General features: G+C 41.6%; 1 protein-coding gene across 4 annotated transcripts in view; it reads right to left on the bottom strand.

Moving 5' to 3' along the window:
- IFT122 (intraflagellar transport 122) overlaps positions 1 to 21,097 on the bottom strand; it is a 30,087-nt gene extending 8,990 nt beyond the window's left edge. For 2 of the 4 annotated variants that reach the window (XR_004161354.1, XM_031555630.1), the window contains exons 1-17: positions 18,968 to 19,032; positions 18,494 to 18,560; positions 17,318 to 17,464; positions 16,819 to 17,001; positions 15,849 to 15,924; positions 15,106 to 15,297; positions 14,179 to 14,317; positions 13,340 to 13,542; positions 12,741 to 12,878; positions 11,917 to 12,081; positions 11,283 to 11,480; positions 9,536 to 9,676; positions 7,862 to 7,915; positions 5,647 to 5,808; positions 2,442 to 2,608; positions 1,413 to 1,584; positions 189 to 291 (exon numbers count right to left, since the gene is read on the bottom strand). Coding sequence is in view for 3 of the 4 variants with exons in the window: in XM_031555630.1 (XP_031411490.1) it covers positions 189 to 291; positions 1,413 to 1,584; positions 2,442 to 2,608; positions 5,647 to 5,808; positions 7,862 to 7,915; positions 9,536 to 9,676; positions 11,283 to 11,480; positions 11,917 to 12,081; positions 12,741 to 12,878; positions 13,340 to 13,542; positions 14,179 to 14,317; positions 15,106 to 15,297; positions 15,849 to 15,924; positions 16,819 to 17,001; positions 17,318 to 17,430 (2,206 nt within the window). In the remaining variant the exon portion in view is untranslated. Of the gene's footprint in view, positions 1 to 188; positions 292 to 1,412; positions 1,585 to 2,441; positions 2,609 to 5,646; positions 5,809 to 7,861; positions 7,916 to 9,535; positions 9,677 to 11,282; positions 11,481 to 11,916; positions 12,082 to 12,740; positions 12,879 to 13,339; positions 13,543 to 14,178; positions 14,318 to 15,105; positions 15,298 to 15,848; positions 15,925 to 16,818; positions 17,002 to 17,317; positions 17,465 to 18,493; positions 18,561 to 18,967; positions 19,045 to 19,841; positions 19,921 to 20,267; positions 20,353 to 20,993 lie in introns of those variants that run through there. The other 2 variants (XM_019620252.1, XM_010718778.2) reach the window with 2 other exon arrangements.
- Between the last annotated feature and the right edge of the window lie 40 nt (positions 21,098 to 21,137).

The raw sequence follows: 21,137 nt of genomic DNA, 5'->3' as shown, positions 1-21,137 counted from the left end.
AATAGGTCCGTCACACTTTGCAGTTAAAAAAGGAGGCCTCCAGCCACTTCATTTTTAAGATAGGTGTGAAGATACTGATTGTACTTGTTTTTGAAACCACAGATAAGAAATTCTCCAGGGCAAAGACAGCATATTCTGCATAGGAAAAGTACAGAGGACATTTTAAGTGCTCCATCAGAAAGTCTTACCTTTTTGGGCTTCTTCAAATCTATCATTCTCTGCTAGCCACTGAGCATAAGGGACATAGACCTCATCTTTGAATTCAGGATGCTTTTCACTCAAAGCAAATGCCTGAAGCACATAAAGTCAGTTTTAGAATACTGCATGGTTTAAACAATTAAAGGGTTTAGATTTCATACAATCAATCCTCCAGCTCTAAGTAAATTCACTATAAAAATACACAGAATAAAGATTGTAATCCATCTTTTCTCCAGTATAAAACTAACATATTTTAAAACAAAACAAAAAAACAATCAACAACAAAAGGAAAGCTATGCGTGGTAAGTGTGGGTTACAGACTAGTGAAACTTGAACATGTGCACACTGAGGGAATGTGGCAGAGCTCACAGCAGAAGACAAAAATATTTCCATTTTTACTGAATATGTATTCTGAGGAGATTGGAGCAACTCTATGAATGCAGTTTAGATTTGCTTCCTGCACTCACTCACTGGTCAATAAAGGACCAAGCCTACAGTTCTCCAAAGCACCCGTACAATTTAGGGGGGGAAATTGGACTGTCAGTTCTAGAAGCACTTTGAAAATCCTTCCTTAAGAAGCTACACCTATCAAAACTCAATTTGAAGAAATAAGAGCAGAATTAACAGCGACCCCAATTTTGAGGTATGTGATAGTGATGGGCTTCTGTTTCCATGGAAATCCCATAAGTCTGCAAAACTTCACCCGACAGTAAATCCAGTTCATAAAGTGGTGTCCACAGTAACACAGCAGATATTCGCCAGGTCTAAATTACAGCTATGAGATGCTCACTCACACACACCCAAGTCAGAAAAATACTCCAGTGCAGAACTTCCCTCAACACAATTACTATTCGTTCCTTCTAATGGGTGAGAAGCATTCTGTGCATTCATTGCACTGGAAATGGGCAACTACCCACAGGTAGGCAGAACAGGGTGCTGGGAAGCAAGGCCAGGGAACATTCAGCCACAGCACTTGAAAAAAAGAAAAAGCCAACCAAGCAAAACAAACAAACAAAACCAAACCACCCATCAAACTCTCAGAAAACAAGCAAACAATAAGCGTTAATTCTGCACTCTGAATCACAGTCCCCGGAAACCTGCCTCCGCCTCGCCTCTCCCTTCACTGCAGCGGACAAAGCAGTGCCCATTGCCCTCTCCTGCAGTCAGAGACAACAGCAGCAGCTTTAAATACAGGAACCAGAAGGCGTGCTTACTTCTTCCCAGCGGTGCGTCTCCACGTGGAGAGAGACCAACGCTTTCAGGTCACCAACCTTCATGTAGGTTTCTGCTGCATAGCCGGGGTTGTTGAGCTTCTTAAAATAGAAGGCACATTTTGACAGAGGCTCACGCTCAGCTTTATCCAGTTTCCGAGCAATTTCTATTAACCTAGATGCAGTAACAAAAGCCGTGTCTCAGGTTCAGCCTTACCACTTTACCTTTTGCTGAGCACTGTAACGCCCTCACTTTCCATCAGGGATTTTTTAATGCCATAGCAGTAGTACCACGCAACACGCTGCTGAAACAGCTGCCAGCAAACATTCAACATTAATTTTTTCTTTTACAAACTCAAAAGCTGTTTCTACAATCCCTACTCATGGGTGCAATTCCATACTGCAGCAAACCATTTCAGTGGAAGCAGTAGATCCCACATGACTAAGTCGCACAGGACAAGCTTCCCTAACCCTGACCTAAAAAAAGAGCCATCATAAACATTACTCCACTTGCCACCCAGGAAAACAAGGCAAGGGAATGCTGAGTCACCTGCCCAAGCTTTTACTTCAACTCAGCAGAAGACCCAAAGCAGGAACTGCTGTAAATCAAGGAGAACTTGACCAGGACCAGTGCAGTCCAAGAATTTACTTCCTGGAATCCTGCACTCCAGTTGTCTTCCCCACCCGCTAGTTTGTTATCTCTTGCAGTTTAAAACAACAGAAATAGGCTACCACACACAAGCACGGCTGTGATGATTGCTGTGAAAACCTTAAGGCATGCATATTTCAGAAGATAGTCTCATAATACAGATTAACCCATTCATATTTCACTGTTGTAATGTCTCCACACCCTAAACGTATGCAACTTTAAAAACATTTTAAATTGTAGGTGTGCTTCAAATACAGCTTATACTCTATTTGATATAAACAAAGGTACATATCAAACAGGTTTTGTCTACTTGAAAAGTTATGCAGAATTCAATTACACTGAATTGCAAGATTCTATTATATTGAGATGAAGCTGTAACCCACATGTCAACCCAGCCGTGGTCCCCACTGATTTCTATGGCCTTCATGTGCTCGCCTGCAGAAAGGTACATCTCCACAGCTGCTTTTGGCTCATTAATATTCTTGGCCCAATCTGCTTGTTTTTTTATAAGCATCTTTGTGTCTTTGGGGTCTCCGGATCGGAGAAAATCCTGAAATAGCACAATACAAAAACGTTTGCATTATTTCCTGGTCACAAACATCTTTACATTTCAAATTCTAAAATACGCAAGGGTTTTTCTGATGAGTATCATTCTGCTTCCTAAGGAAAGACATGGTGAACAGTGCGACAGAAACCAGTGCCGCCTTCGGCAGCTGATCATCGGGCCAGCGTTGGGTAGGTAACTATGGCAGATTCCCATCTACATAGTTAACTAAAATAGAAGTGGGAGGTTCTGGAAAGGCCAGGTGGTGGATGGCACAGATGGCTCCGAGCTAATCAGCAGCTTTCCAGCAAATCAGGCAGGGAGGCATCTGTCTGGTGGTCCTGTTTAAGTAGGTACAATCATGACTTCTGCAAGCCATCCAGGTACACACCTTCCTAAAACAAAACAGCGCTGCTCTGAAAACTGGTAAAGTAACAATTCCAAGTGTCTTTTGCAAGTCAAGAAGGTGCTGTTTGTTTTGTTCTCAAAGACGACCCAACTCTGTGCGTAGATAAGAATAGTGGCTCCACTGTATCACATAGGCATCAGCACACCCACCCAGTTACAAATTAATAAAGGACAAAATCCCATTTTCTTCAAGTACCCTTGATAATTATATCACACTACATCAAACAAGTTACTTTATAAGGAGTAATGACAGATGCTCAGAAGAGTGACTCTGAGTTTGGAATTCTGCACAGCGATGCAGACCATGGTTCTGGATGCTGTGAAGATGACCATTTTGGAAGTGCTGTTAATAGTTCAGCTTCTCCCCACATGTCATGCAGCAGGAAAAAAAATGCACTTCAAAATTGGAAGATCAACTAAGGGCAGATTTGGGTACCATCCTTTAAAACAGCTTTTTTACCAACTGAAAAATCAGAACAGCGGCAGAATGGAAAGGTGAGAAAAAAAATATCTTATCCTCAATGTTTCTATTAGATCCTGATTGAGATTTAAGAAAATAAATTTTTAAAAATATCTCAAAAACCACACTAACAGCACAGTTCCACTACCATTATTCACCACTTTCCCAGATGCAGCCAGTCAGCAGGTACAGAATTACAACCAATTGTCAGTTCTTAAATGATCTCCATGCAGGATTTATTTCTAGCAGTAGCTCCTGCAGCACAGCTGGGATTCAGGTGAATAACTACACAGGTGGATGATCATCTTTGAATACGAAAAGCTGAAAGCCAGAGAACCAAGCCAAACAATTTGTGACAATTCGTTTTCCAGCTTTCCAGTCCTAAAACTAAGTTCAACATCAGAAGTTCATCTTCGTGGAGTATAAAGAGGTTTCCTGTGAGTTTCTGGTGCTGTGATAATGAGCCTATGACCAACCTATGCACCAAAAGGCCTCCTGACCTCTGCCTTCAGTCTGGGCTCTCTAGGCAGAGCTGATCAAGGTCAACCTCAGACACAGCAAATCAGATTCTGAAGGGGTTCCTTTGCTTAATTTTGGCAGCATCGACTCCCACTCCACACACATCTATCTTTCCTTGGAAAAAATTCCTGGCAAGCATGGGAGGTTCCCATGTTCTTCCATGTACCGTGCAGTCCCTGCACAAGAAGCTTCCCTCACATGGTAATTAACATCTTCAATTTCCTCTGCACAGTTACTCTCAAGGACAGGAGGTACAAGTCTTTTGCTGTCTACTGAAGATAGACACGACTACTGCCAAGAATTAAAAGATTCTTATGAAGATTTGTGGAAGAAATTTCATCCATGAATTACTCTATGTTTAAGAGCAGCCAAAACACTGAAGCTAACAAGGACTCCTTAGCTAAAAATAGTGAGTCAGTCTTATATTAGCAAAATTTACATATCAAATTCTTGGAAGAAGAAGATCTCTGCAGCACTATTCACGGGATCTATGCTAGAACAGTTTATACACATGTCATGGTAAAGTTCTTGTCCTGTATTGGTGTGCAATCAATGAATATACAGATGATAGTTGTACAATTGTACAATCAATGAATATACAGATGATATAGTACACCCAGGAGTTTGGCTGATGTAATTATTATACTGGAGTAGGAAAAGAAAGCCACTCACCCCATCCTGGGCTTGCGTGATAGACCTCAATGGAGCGGATCTCCAGCAGAGATCCTTCCCCACTGGCAGTCAGCTTTCAATGGGTCTAGGAGAGGTGCAGCCAGGCTCCACCCCTTCCTGCAGCACAGCAGAATTGCCTTCACCTGTGCTCCCGTGGCTGACTCACTGCTCGCCCCAGGTGATCAATCAGAGCTTCAGGCTGTGATTCAGCAGCCCCATACAATTGGCCAGAGTAAGGCTCTGACAAGTGACAAACAGCACTGAGCACTTATGCAGCCTCAGGAGTCCTCACAAGAAAATGCTGTAGAAGACCTGAAAGCTAAATGACACTTTCTTATCACCATATAAAAGCACTACATATTAAAACAGTATTCAATTTACTTCTTTGTGAGAACAGAAAAATGCAAAGACAGACTGAATCTTCAGAAGCAAATTCTCTAATATACCAGGTTAATATACTAGGTGCTGTGGAAAATACATTAATACAGAACTCCAACATTTGTTTAAATTCAAATTATGAAAGGAAAATACTTTTGTTACAATACAGAAGTGAATTAAACACCTGGTGCATTCACTTCCACTTCAGAAGACAAAAAAGGGACTCTTCTGTAAGACGATGGGAAAGAAACTGTCATGGAAACAAAAAATTTAGCTTTTTAAAAAGAAAAATGACTACGGATGGCACTGTATTCACAATCAAAAAGTCATCCCTCGTCGTGTCTAAGGAAAATCCACTGAAGAGCCACGAGCTACACAAAACACAGCCTGCTACCTCAGCAATGGACTCTGAAGAAAACTGCTACCAATGCACACAGACACGAAAGGTCGGTGTTTTGCCCACAAATGAGCCAAATGAACTTCCCACAATTAAGCTGGAATTCCAAACCAGCTTTTCATCCTGTCTTTTTATAGGATCATGCTTTCAAAACACTTGCAGGTACAACAGCAGCATTTCTGCATGTAATATTCAGTTGCAAACTATTACCTTGGCATAGTCAAACATGCGTAAATCGGAGTACATGTCCAGAGCCAGGCTTTCATGCCCACTCTTTTTGTACAGTTTTGCTGCCTCGTGGAACTTTCCTTGGTAGGCATAAACATCTGCTAGGAACAACTCATTGAGGTTCTCTCCGTGCTTCTTCCGCTCCTGGGGAGAAAAAAAGATTAAAAAGAAAGAGGGGAGAACACATTCTAGATGAGCAGTGAGAAACGGCCAGTAGAGCTGAATCTCAAGCTCAGATTTTAGCTGTTACTAAAACCCGCAGCAGGATATGGTAATGATGTTTCTCCCACATTTCTAGTGAATTTATAATTAAAGGATTAAATCTTCTAATTAAAATTAGGAAGGGCAAAATCAAATGTCACAATACAAACCAAACTGATGAAAAATCATTGCTCTCGATTTCATATAGAAAAATGAACACACGCTACCATTATGCTGTGTTAATTAAAAAAAAAAAAGGCTCCTGATAGGTATTTTCTCTTACAGAAACTCACTAGCATACAATTTGGTGAAATTAACAGTATGTGCGGGTGGGGAGAAAAACAAACACGAAAATAACTGCTAGCAACAAACGCATTCACAAAGTACGTTAACGTGCCTCTGAATCAGAATTAGTGCCACCACCAGCATCTCCACCCGCAGGAGCTCGAGGTTTGAGGAGCAGCCAGCACAGCACTGCAGAGCAGGGTCACACGAAACCCTGGGCGTGGATCAGACAGGAGCAATGCTACGTATACACATGTGCTTGTCCGACCCTCTCGTAGGAATGCATTACTGTCCTGCTTTGTAAGAAGGTATTATTCTTAGAAGACTATTCTATGTGAAAATAAATAGCTATGAACTAAATTTGAAGAAAACTGCACTTAAGAGGCAAAAGCATTCCACAGCTATGCAAACTCAGTTCTCTGCTGCTAAAGGAGACTCAGCCAGCGCAGCTTCTGGTCACACCTAACGACTGGGCTGCTGCTGAAAGGTTCCCTTTAAAAACTTTGTTCAAATAATTATCAGAGCAATTGCTACACCATTTTTTAATGAGTTCACAGAACCTTGTCAGGTATGGAGGCCTGGCAGCGAGGTTTCCTACTGTCATCCCTTAGAAAGAAATATGTCATTACAAAGAGAAAACCAGAACTGCCACTTAGTTACACCCTTAGAAGCTTTAAAGGGAATCCAATATCTGACAAGCAAGAGTAGGCACTGATGAAACTCTCTATTCAGAAAAAGTATTTTCAAGTCTACAAGGAGAATCTTAATTAAACAGACTATAACATGATAGTTCCGCCATATTCTCAACGGATGCAGATCTGGAGAAGCATGTGTAGAAAAGGAACTTTATTGCCAATGAGAGAATGCTCTCATAAATTTATCTACCCCAAAAACAGAAGAAAAGAAAAAAAAAGGTAGCCAGGGGCATTCCTAACACAGAACTTTGTCCCATGTTCGACCCCAGGGAAGTTCAGTGCAGTCAGCAGAGGGCTGGCATTCTGACAGAACCAGGACAGCTCTGCAAAATGTAAGGTGAGGAATGGATTCCTTCAGAGAAGGTGTAAATCTAATTCCCAACAGAAAGAGGAATTCTCTTTATACCACCCCGACGTAGATCTTGAACCATCATGAAGTGGTCTTTGCAAAAGGACAAGAAGTGATGGCACGTCCTTTGATGTGCTCATGACAGATCGCTATTGTCTGGTGAAATTCTATCAAGAAGTGTGAGAAGAGTGAGAAGTCCCGATTAGAGCAGAGCACAGAAGTAAGGGATCCTAAATTCTATTTCCATTTGTCACAGACTTGTCATGAGATCTTGAGCTTGTCATTTTATTTCTCTGGGCCTGTTTCTGGCTCTGCAAGGAGGAGATAATAGTAATTACCTACCTCCAGGGGGTAAGGAAGCGCTTAATTAACTCACGTTTATGAAGTATTCCATACTAAACTCCATTAGCATAGTAGCATTCTACCAATTATTAATTGAATATTGAATGCTTTTCTAGTTTTCTTGAAAGTTTTTAAGTTCTCCCACCACGCAGTGCCCCACATCTGCACATTCTGCAGTGAGTTGCAGCCGTGTGACCAGAGCCCAGGCTCCCTGCTCACTGGGGCTCCTCACTCCAAACACACCCAGCAGTCAGAAGCACTCAGAACAGAGAGTACTTCTTTCAGCACGGTGTATCTTCTCACACTACCCCCAGTATTCTCTTACCTCAATGCTGCTGATCAACTCTAAATATCTAAGGTCTCGTATTCTGGTAAATGCCTATGAAAAGAAAAAGAAGAAAAGGAATTAACTAACTTGGAAAGCCAGGGAATCAACAGAACGTGGTAACACATACATGAAGCTGTCTTCACACAAGTAGAACAGAGAGAAATCTGCTGTTTCTTGTGTTGGTGCAGTCCCTAACCTGATGGGCTCTTATTGCAACCGGGGCCCCTCAGGCGTTACAATAAAGACAAGGGTCCGACCCAAGCAGCTGATCACCAAAACCAACCAGCAGTGCTGGGCACCAGCAGGTAGGTACACACGTCAGTCCTCCAAGAAAAGCAAAATGCCTCTACCAGTACTAACAGTGCTATTCTGGCTATTTACAGCTTTTCTAATCAATGTGAGGCATCACATGTGCACAAATCTAAAGAAATGTTGCAAGGCGTAGCACATAACTGAGCGGACTGCTGAAGCAGACTGCGTGTGATTCTAGTTTTTATACCATTCTGGAAATTCAGTCTAGAAGCAGCCCAGGGAGAAGAAAGCAAATCAAAAGATGATACTGTGAGACGGTGTAATGTCTTTTGCAAACGGAGATAAATGTGCAGCCCAAAGTCCCAAGCGGCAGAGTCACGTGCGAGTTACAGCAGCTTAGCACTTATTCCTGTCAGGCATCAAAAAATAGAAATTTAACTCCTCAAACCACGTGGTTTAGACTCCTAACCAAATTTGTGCTTAAGAGGGCATAGAATATTCTGCTTACACCAGATCGGACTAGAAACTGTGAGAGCCTTTAATGTCAAGAAGCTGCTTTTGTTCGTATTAATCCGCTCTAATTCTAAGAGGGCACTGCTTTAAAATTCCAAGGAGGCACTGAAAACTTCTTTTTAAGAACATCTATTTGCATAAAATGATCTACAAAACTGAAATTATTGCCAGTTTCCTTGCCTCCACTTTGGAAAAAAGAAAAATAAGGCATGTACGTGCTAAAAAAATTTACGTTATTAAAAGATGCCTATCATTACAGGCCATTCCCTGCCCATTTTTAGAATGTTTTGTCTTTCATACAGTATTTATGACGTTGAACTCAGTTTGCCCTCTCTTATTTGAGAAAAGATGCTGAAAGAAAATGGGGAAGTATTTTCAGCCAGAGAAAAATGTGTCTTCAGTATATGCCCACCTATGGATTGCTCTTAAAAACAAGGGGCTCCAGGTAGAAGGTGATGAAAAAGACAACGTGTCGTCATTGATGACTTCAAAGAAAGCTAATATATAGGTAACAATCAGTATGAAATCTAAAATTCAAGCTAAGGTTATCTTCAACACTTAGTGGGGAGAAAAACAAAGAATATGGACTTACAGCACCAGGGAAGGGGAGGGGAAAATTCAGCTCAGAAATTCTTAGCTGCCACCTGGTGGTGAGCAGCACCCCTCAACAACCCCACTTCCCTCAAATTCCCAACTCATTCTTCAGCAGATGAAAAAAACCTTTTCCTCACATTAAACATCCTGATTTAGAACACGGCATTTACCTAGAAACATAAATTGGATTTCTGTTTTAAAATGTCATCTCAAGACCTTGTTGTGTGCATCACTGACTGAGATTTTCATACACACCTAAGAGAGTAACTCAGAGACCCCGCTCACTACCCCAGCAATTAGTAACTGCTTCACCTTTTTAGCCGTTTCAAACTCCAGCCCCTCCAGGGCTTCCATGGCCAGTTCTCTCCAGTCAGCATCAGTTACTCCCAAACACGCGATCTGATACGCTTCCTTAAACATCTTCCGTTCCAGATATTGATACATGGGTGCAGACTGAGGATTTCCATCAGAAAATGTGTGTTAGAAAGCATAATACTTAGTGCAATTCTCTGGATACAGCGAGAAAAAATGACATTCCAATTGCAATTGGTACAAACTGCTCAGAGAACAAACATGTTTTTGTACAACACACACAACAACATTCTGGGCAATTACCATTGCATCTTCAGACCAGTTTGGTTGTTTATATTCTAAACACACCCATCTTGAAATCTTCAGCTCCTAGCATATTAGAAAGCAGTTAATGAATGCTTCTGATTCCTCAGAGTGCTGAACATGCTAGATATAATATAGGATGAGTTGCTTTTTTTAAAAAAACAACATAATCAATCTGTGCAGTCAGAGTCAAGGCGGGGGTAGTTTGTTCTCACAGGCTGCAGCAGTCCAGGATGAAGCATCCCTGGAAATACTCCAACACAACAGCAGAGGTGCCATGAGCAAGCGGCAAACTCGTGACAGAGGTGTTCTAACAAGAGTGACACTCTGAAGCCCAAAGACACTGCCCAGTCTTACTGACCTGCTCTAACAAGGAAGCCAGGAGGGAAACTGATGGCTGCAGGCTGACACAGACAGAACAGGGTTCAGGGACGGGCAGCTACAGTTCGAACCCTTTCAATGAGCAGAGAGCATTGCTGCTTGCTTAACTCTGGGTTTGCAGGCACAGAAAGTACCCACATTGACCGCTGCTACCTTTACCAACTTATCTGAAAGTTGTGTATTTTTGGTACTCTCTCCCACCAAAAGTATAGTTTTGAATAACCTGCCCTGAAACACTGCACAACGATGTCGAGGCATATTAGTGCCTTGCAGCATGCTAAAGACAGACTAAAACAGCACACTGGGCTTGGGAGATCCGGCAGCTACCAACCATGCCAGACAGTGCAGATCACAGTGAAGGGATCGGCGCAGTTCTGAGGAGCAGATGTGGGTCTAACAGAGGTATCATCCGTTAATTTAACAAAAGCACACAGTCCTTTGCCTTCATCAATTCTGAATTTCAAATCCTGCCACGTTTTTGTGCAGAAACAAGTCAAAAGCTGTTTTGGTTTTTTTTTCTTTTCTTGTTTGTTTGTCTCTTGGACTGCTTTATACTGTTCTGTTGTTTCCTGTAGCACAGCATTCTGTGGATGGCAATTTTCTATCTCTGAATTTCGGATATAAAAACTACACAGAAAAACTGTACAGTCAAACTAAAAGGCACAGCTTAAGTATTGCCTAAACACACCCAGACAGAGCAGGGCTTGGCGTACACATAGGAACATGAAATGAGATCCTGAAGAACGGTACACAGAGAGCCTGCAGTACAAATACAGGAAGAGGTAACACTCACATGTAAATGCAAAAGCTGAGATGAAGAGAAATGCATTTGCAATTAGAAAAAGTAGAAACAACCAACAACAGCAAAAAGGAAGTGAGATTCATTAATGCCAAACAAAAATGAAATAGACTGTGTATTATACCTTAAATAGTGACAAAGAAGGTTAAGAATGGTGATTGTTTTGGTAGTAGAATACTGGAAAATTTCAGAAGAGCTTCTTCACATCTTAAGCATTCATGCTTAAGAAACATAAAGCAACACTTTATGAGATTAAAGGATTACCTGCGGAACTTCAACAGCTGACATAGAAAAAACATGAAGACAGAAGATCTTGGAGCCGTTATATCCCACAACAAAGCCTTGAAGTTTTTGCTGATGGACAGGGAAATTACCAGCTTTGATATTGAGGTAACCCCCTCCAGAAAAGCAAAGCATATCCTCACACTGAGTATTCCAAGCCACACTATTAGCATTGGGTTCCTGATGAGCAAAATAATGGATGATTACAACAGATACAACCACATACTCTCTCCTAAGAAATATGCATCCTTCAGTTTGCACATTTGACCTACTGTAGCCAGGGAATACATGGCAAAGAAAGGAGTTCAGGCTTTATGCTAATATCTGTGCTAAAGCCAAAATGCTCAATAACATTAATAATGCAAAGAGAAGCAGGACAGAGCTCTGAATTAACCCGAAGTGGTCACAAGTTCAGGTGCCCTTTATACAGCTGTTGCCTAGAAATAGTTTTGATGGAAAAACAGATCAATCCTACAAAACGTGACAAATGGTTTAAATATGTTGGATGAATTTCTCTGTGTCAACATTTTGGTGAGATCTGCACTCTCGATTTCCTCCTGTCCGTGCCATTGTGTGTCTGTCCCTGGACCAGAGACAGAGAGAAGCTCGGTCTTACCTGGAACAACAGCTCTTTGGTATGAATATCATACACTAGGCAGGTGTCGTTTTCATCAACCACTGCCAGCTTGTTCCGAGATGCGCTCATATCCAGACAGCGCACAGCTGTGGATTGTTTCAGCAGGACGATGGCAAAGACATTATCAACGAATATCTTCAGAATCTAGACATATTCGAAACCAAAGTCAGTCCAAGTTCTCATTCCTCCAGCTAGAAATTGCAGTGTGCATAAATGCATAAATGCTAAGGCAGCATAAAGCATGCAATGATTGATCTTCTTTCAGAGAAATGGTGCATTAAAATTAGAAAAATGTTCTGAGGTATCTTGAAAATCAAGACCTGTTTCCACAACGTACTCTAGCTTACAAGCCCATACAAACACAACATACAGTACGTCTTGAATTTTGTAATGCTCCTCTCAAACAACTACGTTAGTATACAACTACAAGAATAAATATCTCATACATGAAGGACCTCAAATTCCTTTCCAGTCCCATTCTCAGAATCAATACTTATGGGCTCCACTTTGCTGTTTTCAGTGTACACACACACACACAACCACCCCTCCCAAAGACAAACCTTCCATCACTAAGACTTCCATTTTTGTCAGCAATATATGGTCTTCAAAGTCCAACTGGTTTGTGTGAATTTTGTAACCAGAGAGTGAGAAATACAGATGTGATTCATTTTTAAACGCAAAATGAGATTCTGTCCAATAAAACTTCAGGTTGTGAAGGAATATGCTGCTCCTAAGGTCTCCCCCAGAGAACGAAATAGTGTTTATTTGCAGCAGAAAGACACGTGCCAGACATTTTGAATTACCTGCCCATTCTTTAGACCAACCAAGAGGCCTTCCCTCCCCGGAGGTCCTCCAATTACTTTGATGTAACGGATAAGAGATTCCATCAGCCACTCTCGTTCTTTAACACCACTAAATGAGAGGCACTGCAATCTTTTCTCCTAGATACAATAACATACAAAATACTGTATGGATGGAAAGAAAAAACCTTTGTGCCTCCGGTGTTTTATATTTATATCTATATTAGCATGTGTGCCTGTTATACACGTGAGTGTCAGAATGTCAATTTAACAGGATGAATTCTTTAAGGCTTTTCAGTACTATGACAAAACAAACAAACAAAAAGCAAAATTGAAAAACCAACAAACCATCTTTCTCAACAGCTCACCCACCCAAACATTTCCCTTGGTGCTTCAGTGCTCCAGAGACTTTCGGTAGCACAGAGCCACCTGTGGCATACAGCAGCTATTTCTTAGTGCAACAGCACTGCGTTACAACAGCACTACGTGGTGCTGCCCAGCAGTATAATCCTCTGCAGATGTTCCCCAAGGTATCAACTTTTTGTACCAGCTATTTGGAAAGCTATCTTCAAACCCGAATGTACCCATTCCAAGGCACATACCTGGCATAAAATAATGTGTTCTGAGCATACAACCAGCAAGTTGCATTCAAATTTCTTTACTATCTTTTCCTTCACACGATAATACATGTCTGAGGAATCATCCGAATACAGCTCATAAATCAGGATTTTCTCTGGCATTTGGATGGCTAATCTGTTCTTGTAGATGGCGATTTTCTTCACCAGCTCTCTGCCTTTTATTCTAACTAGAGAGAAAAATAAAACATGTAGGCTGACAGGAAAATAACAGATCAAAAAAAGTCAGAGAAACACAGCGCTCAGTTGGAACTGAATCTTTCCAAAGCGCCTAAATTTAAGAGCAGATTGCAGCTAGGATACGTTTGTTTTTTTCTGCAACTATGTAATCTTCTACCTGTGTCACAATTTATCAACCTCCACTGTTTTTGCAACAGCACATTCCAGAACAGCACCCTGATCCCCTGCCATAAAGAGCCATTCCATACAAAGAAAGAAAAAAATCAGTACAGTCCATGGAGGCTGCAAGAAGAAAATAGTTGCTAGATGTGATGCACAATTTTTTCTTTTTTTAATCTTGGTTGAAGAGATTAAAACCTTATCTTAAAAGCCTCTCCCCCTCCCAGTGTCCTTTCAAATCCCCCTATCTTTCATTAAGCTTGTCAGCGCTGATCCCACAGAATCCAAGTTTGCGTTCTCACCCTGCAAACAGGATCTTCAATCCTCCCATTAAGTGGCAACAATCTGCCCGGTACACGAAGCATATATTCCAAGCCTTCTGACGGACACTCATTTAAAACAAACAACCCACAAAGAAGCCCACAGCAGAATGGCAGTAAAGGTTGGACCTGAAAGCAGGAAGGTACCTTTTTGTTCCGTGATGAGGTGCTGGACAATCACGTCAGTCATGCTGTCTCTGTAAGCATAGCGATCTTTATAAAGGCCATGAACAGTGCTGAAAATCAACTGATAAAAGGATATCGTTCCGTCCTGGCAGCCCACTGCCTGAACACAGGGAGGAAATTATTTCAGTGAACAGCTGCCCGTAGGTAAGACTTGGTAAAACACGTAGTATTCATAGCAATTATGTTCCACTTCCTGCATGCTACACAGATTGAAAGCAATTACATTACGTGTACTGAAACAGCTGCAAAAGTGCTCTTCAACTTTGTACTGCAAAATGAGGACTGATGCCATCATAGCTTGTATGTATGCTGTGGATTGCTTCGGTTTTGTTTGTTTTCTTGTGGTGCTTTCCAGTGCCTCCACCTCCCACACACACCCTTTTTTGTTTTTTGGGGTTTTTTTTCCTTTTTTTTTTTAATTTTTTAAAATCTGCTCTGTATTTCTTAACATTTGTGTATCAGCACAAAGTGCAGCATTTATGGTCATAGTTGTTGCCCTGTTGGTATTTTCCACAAAGTATAATTGTAGAAGCTCAAACAGAAACAGAACTCAAAACTTTCTTCCTATCATGGAACTCAATATCATCAGTCTAGATGTCATTTTTTTTTGCTGTGTGTTGTCTTTTTTCTTTTTTTAAAATTCCCTTCTCCTTTTTAAATCAAAACGCAGGAAATTCCTTACCATCTGAAAGCAGGCATTACACTCATTTACCACCACCTTGCAGCCTTAAGTTTTAATTTTAGAGGCAGCTTTAGAGCTCACTAAATGCTGCTTAGGCTCTGCTGTCTCAGTAGGATATACAGATTAGGCAAATGAGTTTGAGATGTATGGTCTTAGCTTTTATGGCAAACTGCCTGTGAAAGTGCCAGTAAAATGTACCTACTCACCACATAGTTGGAGTCTGGCTTAGCTTTGCAAGTCCACACCCAGCTGCTTTGCTCTCCTATGGCTCCAAGACGGACACCATCCTTTGTGAAGAGGGAAACTTGTTTATCCGAGCCTCCCAGTAAAATGTACTCTCCCTTAGTAAAATAGCTAACACAGCAAGGGTCAAAATTGAGCGTTCTGTCCTTCCCAATCTACAAGGGAAAAAATAAATATGTCAACTGAAGGATAACTTCGTACTTTTCCAAGGCCACGAGAACAGATGAAAATAAACACAAGGTTCTTCTTGGTGGCACCTGCTGTCACTGAGAACATTCTCAGCCCTCCAGCCGACACAACTTCTCAACACCCTACATCCACCGAGCTTCCAAAAGGCAGCTCTAAATCAATCCCCCCAATTCCAAACCAGCCTGCTCAGGGTGCGAGCGAACAACAACAACAACAAAACAACTCAGCTGGCTGAAAGAAATACAGGGGACTCTAGGAACCAGTCAGCTGTAACACAGAAGTGATCAAAGCTATGGGGGCTTTAATACAAGAACTGGAGGACAGCAGCTGAGTTGTCACAGGGGAAACGAGCCGGAGAAAAATTTGGTTGTAAAATACTGACTCATAAAAAGCACTGGAAAACAGAAAACATTAAATGTGGCTAATAAAGCATGACTATACAAACACTTTGAATACAGGGCACAGAACTGAATTGAAAATACCCTGCCACTCCTGAATGCATTGTCCAAAAACATACCTGTTTGCCACTTAGCTGATAAAAGGAAAGCCTTTGACCCCAGTCTGCCACAGCTAAAGTATCGTTGCGTTCATCTCTGACAACAAAAAAGTTACATGGTCATAGCAATTTATCCATGTTTCTTAGGGCAGAAGAATCAAGCAGTAAGATGGCAGAACATATTTCAAATTACTCATAAAAACCTCCACCAAGGGGAAGCACAGCAGAGACGCCTCGCCATTTCAACTGAAGAAAACAGCTTGAGGACACAAAAGAAAAATCTGTCAACTTTTCAGGAATAACTGCAGAGTTTGACACAGCACTTTGTGCTCACTGCGAAAGCAGTGGGTACAGCGAAGCTGCACCTGTACAGCGGGTGCAGATCCTGATCTTAGGGATCTATAATGGAGTATAGACCCACTGTGACATCAAAGCCAACGCTGCTAAGCAAGACTGGACTGTGACTATCGGAGCATACAGCAGGAAATGAAATGGCTCCTGCAGGACTGGGACAAGCTGAGGAAAGGCTTCAGTATGAAACTGGTTAACTGCAGTGCTCCGACAGGACCTGCTGGAACAAAACTTCGGCCACCTCCTGCACACTCTCTCGTCTAGGAAGAAGGGTGATGGTAATCTGGGCATTCTGATGAAAATAATGCTCCTAATCATAAACTGAACAAAAAGAAAACAGAAAAAAAACCTACTGAAAAACTTCTCAGTAAGCACCTTCCCTCTGCTCAACACACAACAGATGTGGGAAAAAGCAACAGGCTATCACATACCTAAGGAACGTCATAATTAACACATACCAGTGGAATAAATTGAGACAATAAAAATGACACTTAATCCAGAATTTGGTAACTTTTGAATTTTGCACCCTACATAAATTCCCTCTGCCTTCGGTCCTTTTTGTAAATTGCTCTTCTACGTTATACATATGGATATATATGTATGTACATGTATATATGTTATCCATTGTAGTCTCACTCACAAGTCGCAATGCTTAGTCTCTTCTTTCTCATTGTCTTCTATCTTTTCCTCATTATCCTGCCCACTGTCAGGGTTGGGTTTCAATTCTGGCATCTCCTCTAACTGGCTGTGATCTGACTTCTCTAAATGGCCGTTATCTGACTCCTCTTCTTCATCTGCTCTACTCCAAAATTTCTCCCATCGACTGCAATAGCAATTGTTTGTTCACATATACGGCACAGTGAGTGCAAACAGCCCACCCTCCTCTCCCCAGAACCAAGCTGAAATCCAACAACAAAAAAAAGCAAAATCAATGTTTCATGATCTCTAGCTGGAATTTGTTCCCATTTTCTTTCATGTAATGAACAAGTGCCAAAGCCAAGCCCCAGTGCATACCCACAACAAAAGCAACGTACCGTTACCTGCTGTGAACCTGCTCCAGCAGGGATGCAGGTCAGGCCTGTTATCAATAAGCCAAGGACTAAGCAGACAGCGTTGAAAAGGGTGGGATGATTATTTACCTGGATGGATTCCAACAAATGGACCACACTGGAGATGAGGCAGCCCCGGCACGCTCTATTTTAACTTTCTCATCACCATTTTTATTCCGTATGCTGATGACTCCGTTGAACATCCCCAAAGCAAGGTACTGGCCATCGTTTGTCCAACTGATAAAACACACACGTACTGAAGAGAAAACAGCTAAAACCCAGCAGCAGGAAGGCAGAATGGTGCAGCATAATCGAGTAGGGATGGTATATTGAAATACGCTTTTTAAAGGGAGTTCTGGAACAGAGCCAGCAATCCTCAGAGCTGTTTATGAACCTAAATCCACATTTATGGCAACAGCGTGCAACACAGCAAGAACTTTTTATTACATACACAAATTAGAAAAAGGTGGAAACAACAACAACAAAAATTAAAGCTATCATCTGCTTGTGGTTTGTATCATGTGCTAATTAACAAATGCATTTTTGGGAATGAGTGCTGGCAGTAGACCAGGCTTTTCAAAGCCACATCCAGAACACTGACACTGCATGTGGTGGGGACAGGAGAGACCTGCTTTCTCTTCTTGTCTCTACTGCAGTCAATGGGATGACTTCACACAGATTAATGTACTCTTGCTTCAGGTTCTGCAGAGGAGTAATAACACCTTCTGCAAATGCCAACGACACAGAAGATGAGCAGCTCTATGAAAAAAGCAAACTCATCTTTCCTCTAACTTCATTTCACTGCTACTGCACAAGTTGGCTGAACAGATGGAGACAGAAGTTCAGACACTCGCACAAGACCAGAGCACCTCTCTGACACCTTCTGAAGAGTTAAATATATATAATTATTCAATATGTACAATATATGTACTGTTGTAAACAGTACCTAATAGAAACCAAAACCTCTGCTATCTAAAACAAAGAAAGAAAAATAGCTCTCTGAGAAGACAACACAGGAAAGAACAAGTCATCTTTGATAAATATTCATTTTCTACCTGAGTATTTTTAATACTACTCAAATATTTTAATGATGGGAATGGCAGAGTCACATGAAATGTAATGCTTCTGAACAGCAGCTTAGGAGAGCCTCTCTCCTGCTGGGTACTCTGTCTCCACAGACTTGAGCTATTTTGCTTAAACTTTTTTCCATAAGCCTGCATACTATTTTAAACTGTTTATATTGAAACTAGCTTGAAGAACACTTACCTACAGCAAGTTATCTTACTGTTAGCTTTATGTTTAGAGACTGATTTCTGTTCAGGCGACCACAAGCCTTGATGAAAATGAAGAAAAAGCTGAAGTAAATGACAAGAAAACTTTTACCAGTGTTCAGATTAGAAACCAGCATTGTCAGGAAACTCAGCCCAGACTTCAGAGGGAACAAAGTCTCACTGCTAGGACATTTAAATACATACTACACAAATAGTAAAGAGGAAAAAATAGATATATCTAACACAGAGAAAGGGTCCCAGTGGAAAAATCACAGTAAGAAGATACATTTGTTCTGGGACATCTCACAGCACAGTCCTCATCAACTGATTTTTAGTGATACACATAAGTAACTTTGGGCAACATCTGGTTTCTCCCAGATGAAAAGAGCTGTACAAATCTGTTGTTAGCTTAGCAGTGAAACTTGTACAGAATTTGCAGGCTTAATGGAAAAGTGAGAAAAAGACATACCAAAATCACTGGAAGAGCAGGATGCCAACTGGTGAGTAAGAGGGTTGTATGAAACGCACTGTATAGAGTCATTATGCCTAGAATGAAGTTACAATCACATTTCAATAAATCATCCTTAAACGCCTCTTTCTGACTTTCAGCAAAGTAGCTGAAAGGCTCACCAGATGGCAGAAATAACTTGATCATCTTATATTACATCAAATTAATCTGCAATTACTGTAAACTAAATCAATAATAAATTCTAAAAACCACTGTCACTAAACAGCAGGATTCGCTGCTCCATCAAGATGAGTTCAATATGTGCATAAATGGTGGTTTGTAAAATGTGATTAACGGTTACATCCAAACTCTAAAATAAGTGCCCTTGTGTGTTCTCCTACCCAGTGCACTGGCTTGTGCATACCAACCAGCAACAATGCACAAACATATTCAGAAACAGAATTTGAAGATGTAGCTGAAAAGAGATGACATGAAACAAAGCCAAAAGAAAGATGAAAATATATCGTGTGGAAAAGTACCAAACCTTACCTTCAGCTTGGTCTATGACCTAGGATTATATTGCTTTGATTTATTACACAAGATCAGCTATATTCTGTTTCATTCCATTTAATCTTACAAAATTTCCCCAGTTCTTTCCCAGCCCTTTAAATACATCAGAGATTTATCTAGACTTTTCACCCTCATTTATGCCTTTAATTGCTTTCCTGCCTCATTCAGACACTTCAACTGCTCTCCTCCTCCCTCTCGCATTACTCACTGGCATTTTCTCTAACCTTAGCTAACCTTCTTCCAGCTCTAACATCACTTACTGAGAGCAGAAGTGCATAATGAAGGCTCGCACTGGAGATGCACAGGATTGAAAGCCAGCACTTACGTGTATTTCAGAATTCCTTCTAGCTTTGAAGTCCAAATGATCACACTTTTATCAGCTGAGCCAGATGCAAAACGTTTGCCTAGGAATTAAACACAGTTTAAATCCCACACATAAGAATCCCTTACTCACCCAATATTCAACAAAAGAGAGAGCAAGATGTTCTTGAACTTGACAAGGCTCAAGCCATGAAGAGCCTAACACTGCAAGTGTCCTGGTGTGCCTGTGCTTCCTCAGCTACATGAAACTCAGTGGCTTTTTTCGTGTAAAAAAAGCTCAACAGTACAAACAACAAAGCCAACACTTGCACACAACATTCAAAAATCCCCTTACTAGAACAACCCCATTTTTTCAGTTTGCCCTAAGGAGTGGAAAATATTACACACTTCACAAGCCAGACTAAGAAAGTCCCACAGAAGCGATATTTACCATCTTTAGCATAAGCCACACAGTACACAGTGTCCTTATGTCCCTTCAAAGGTTGAATTAAGGTTCCATCAGAAGTATCATATACCTGCACAAATAACCAGAAAAAAATATCCAGGATGAGGACTATGACACGAAATTACTGAAGGCCAGGAAGATCCTACATTTTCTTTTCTGTTTACTTTTTTGCAAGCAATACAATTCATGCAGATTAAGGCATTTTAAAGTGTAAAAGGAGTTTTCCTTAGCAAACAATACTAACACTTGGCATGGAAGAAGTCTAGCACTAGAAAATTCCACACACAAATGAAATTTCTAAACAGCTCACTGGGCCTCCATGCTCCAGCTCACACCTCTCCTTCCTTGGATTGGACGTTTACGTATAATAAGCTGCTGGAAAGGACCATCATTAAATACACCACTGCCAGCCCCAGCAGCGTGAAGGTCCGTGTGCTCACAGCTCAGAACAGCCCTCAGCCCCGTGCCCGCAGCCCTGCACTGCGAGGGAGGCGCAGGGCGGCCCTGGGCTGCTGGTGCTGGAGCCGGGCACACACAGGCAGCCCCGGGAGCTGACAGGCTCTACTCGAGGCTCAGCCCAAAGCACGAACATAAATGCGAGTTTCTTTCTCCTCTGCACAGGGTTGGGACTGCCGTGAAGCTTAGCGCAACACGCTCACTGAACTTGCTATCAGTGCAGCAGTCACAGCAGGGAAAGCGAGCTGTCCGTACCAGGAGCCGACTGCCGGCGGCAACGATCAGCTGCGTCCCGTCCGGCTTGAACGCGAGGTCGTAGATGCTGGGGAAGAGACGAGTCGTCGTGGCGGCTGTCGATGTTGCGGCTCGTCCCGTTCCCGGGACCCCCGGCAGCAGAGC

This window comes from Meleagris gallopavo, chromosome 14, assembly GCF_000146605.3.
Source record: "Meleagris gallopavo isolate NT-WF06-2002-E0010 breed Aviagen turkey brand Nicholas breeding stock chromosome 14, Turkey_5.1, whole genome shotgun sequence".
NCBI lineage: Eukaryota > Metazoa > Chordata > Aves > Galliformes > Phasianidae > Meleagris > Meleagris gallopavo.
Note: the sequence above shows the minus strand (reverse complement) of the source record. Positions and strands in the feature narration are given on the sequence as shown.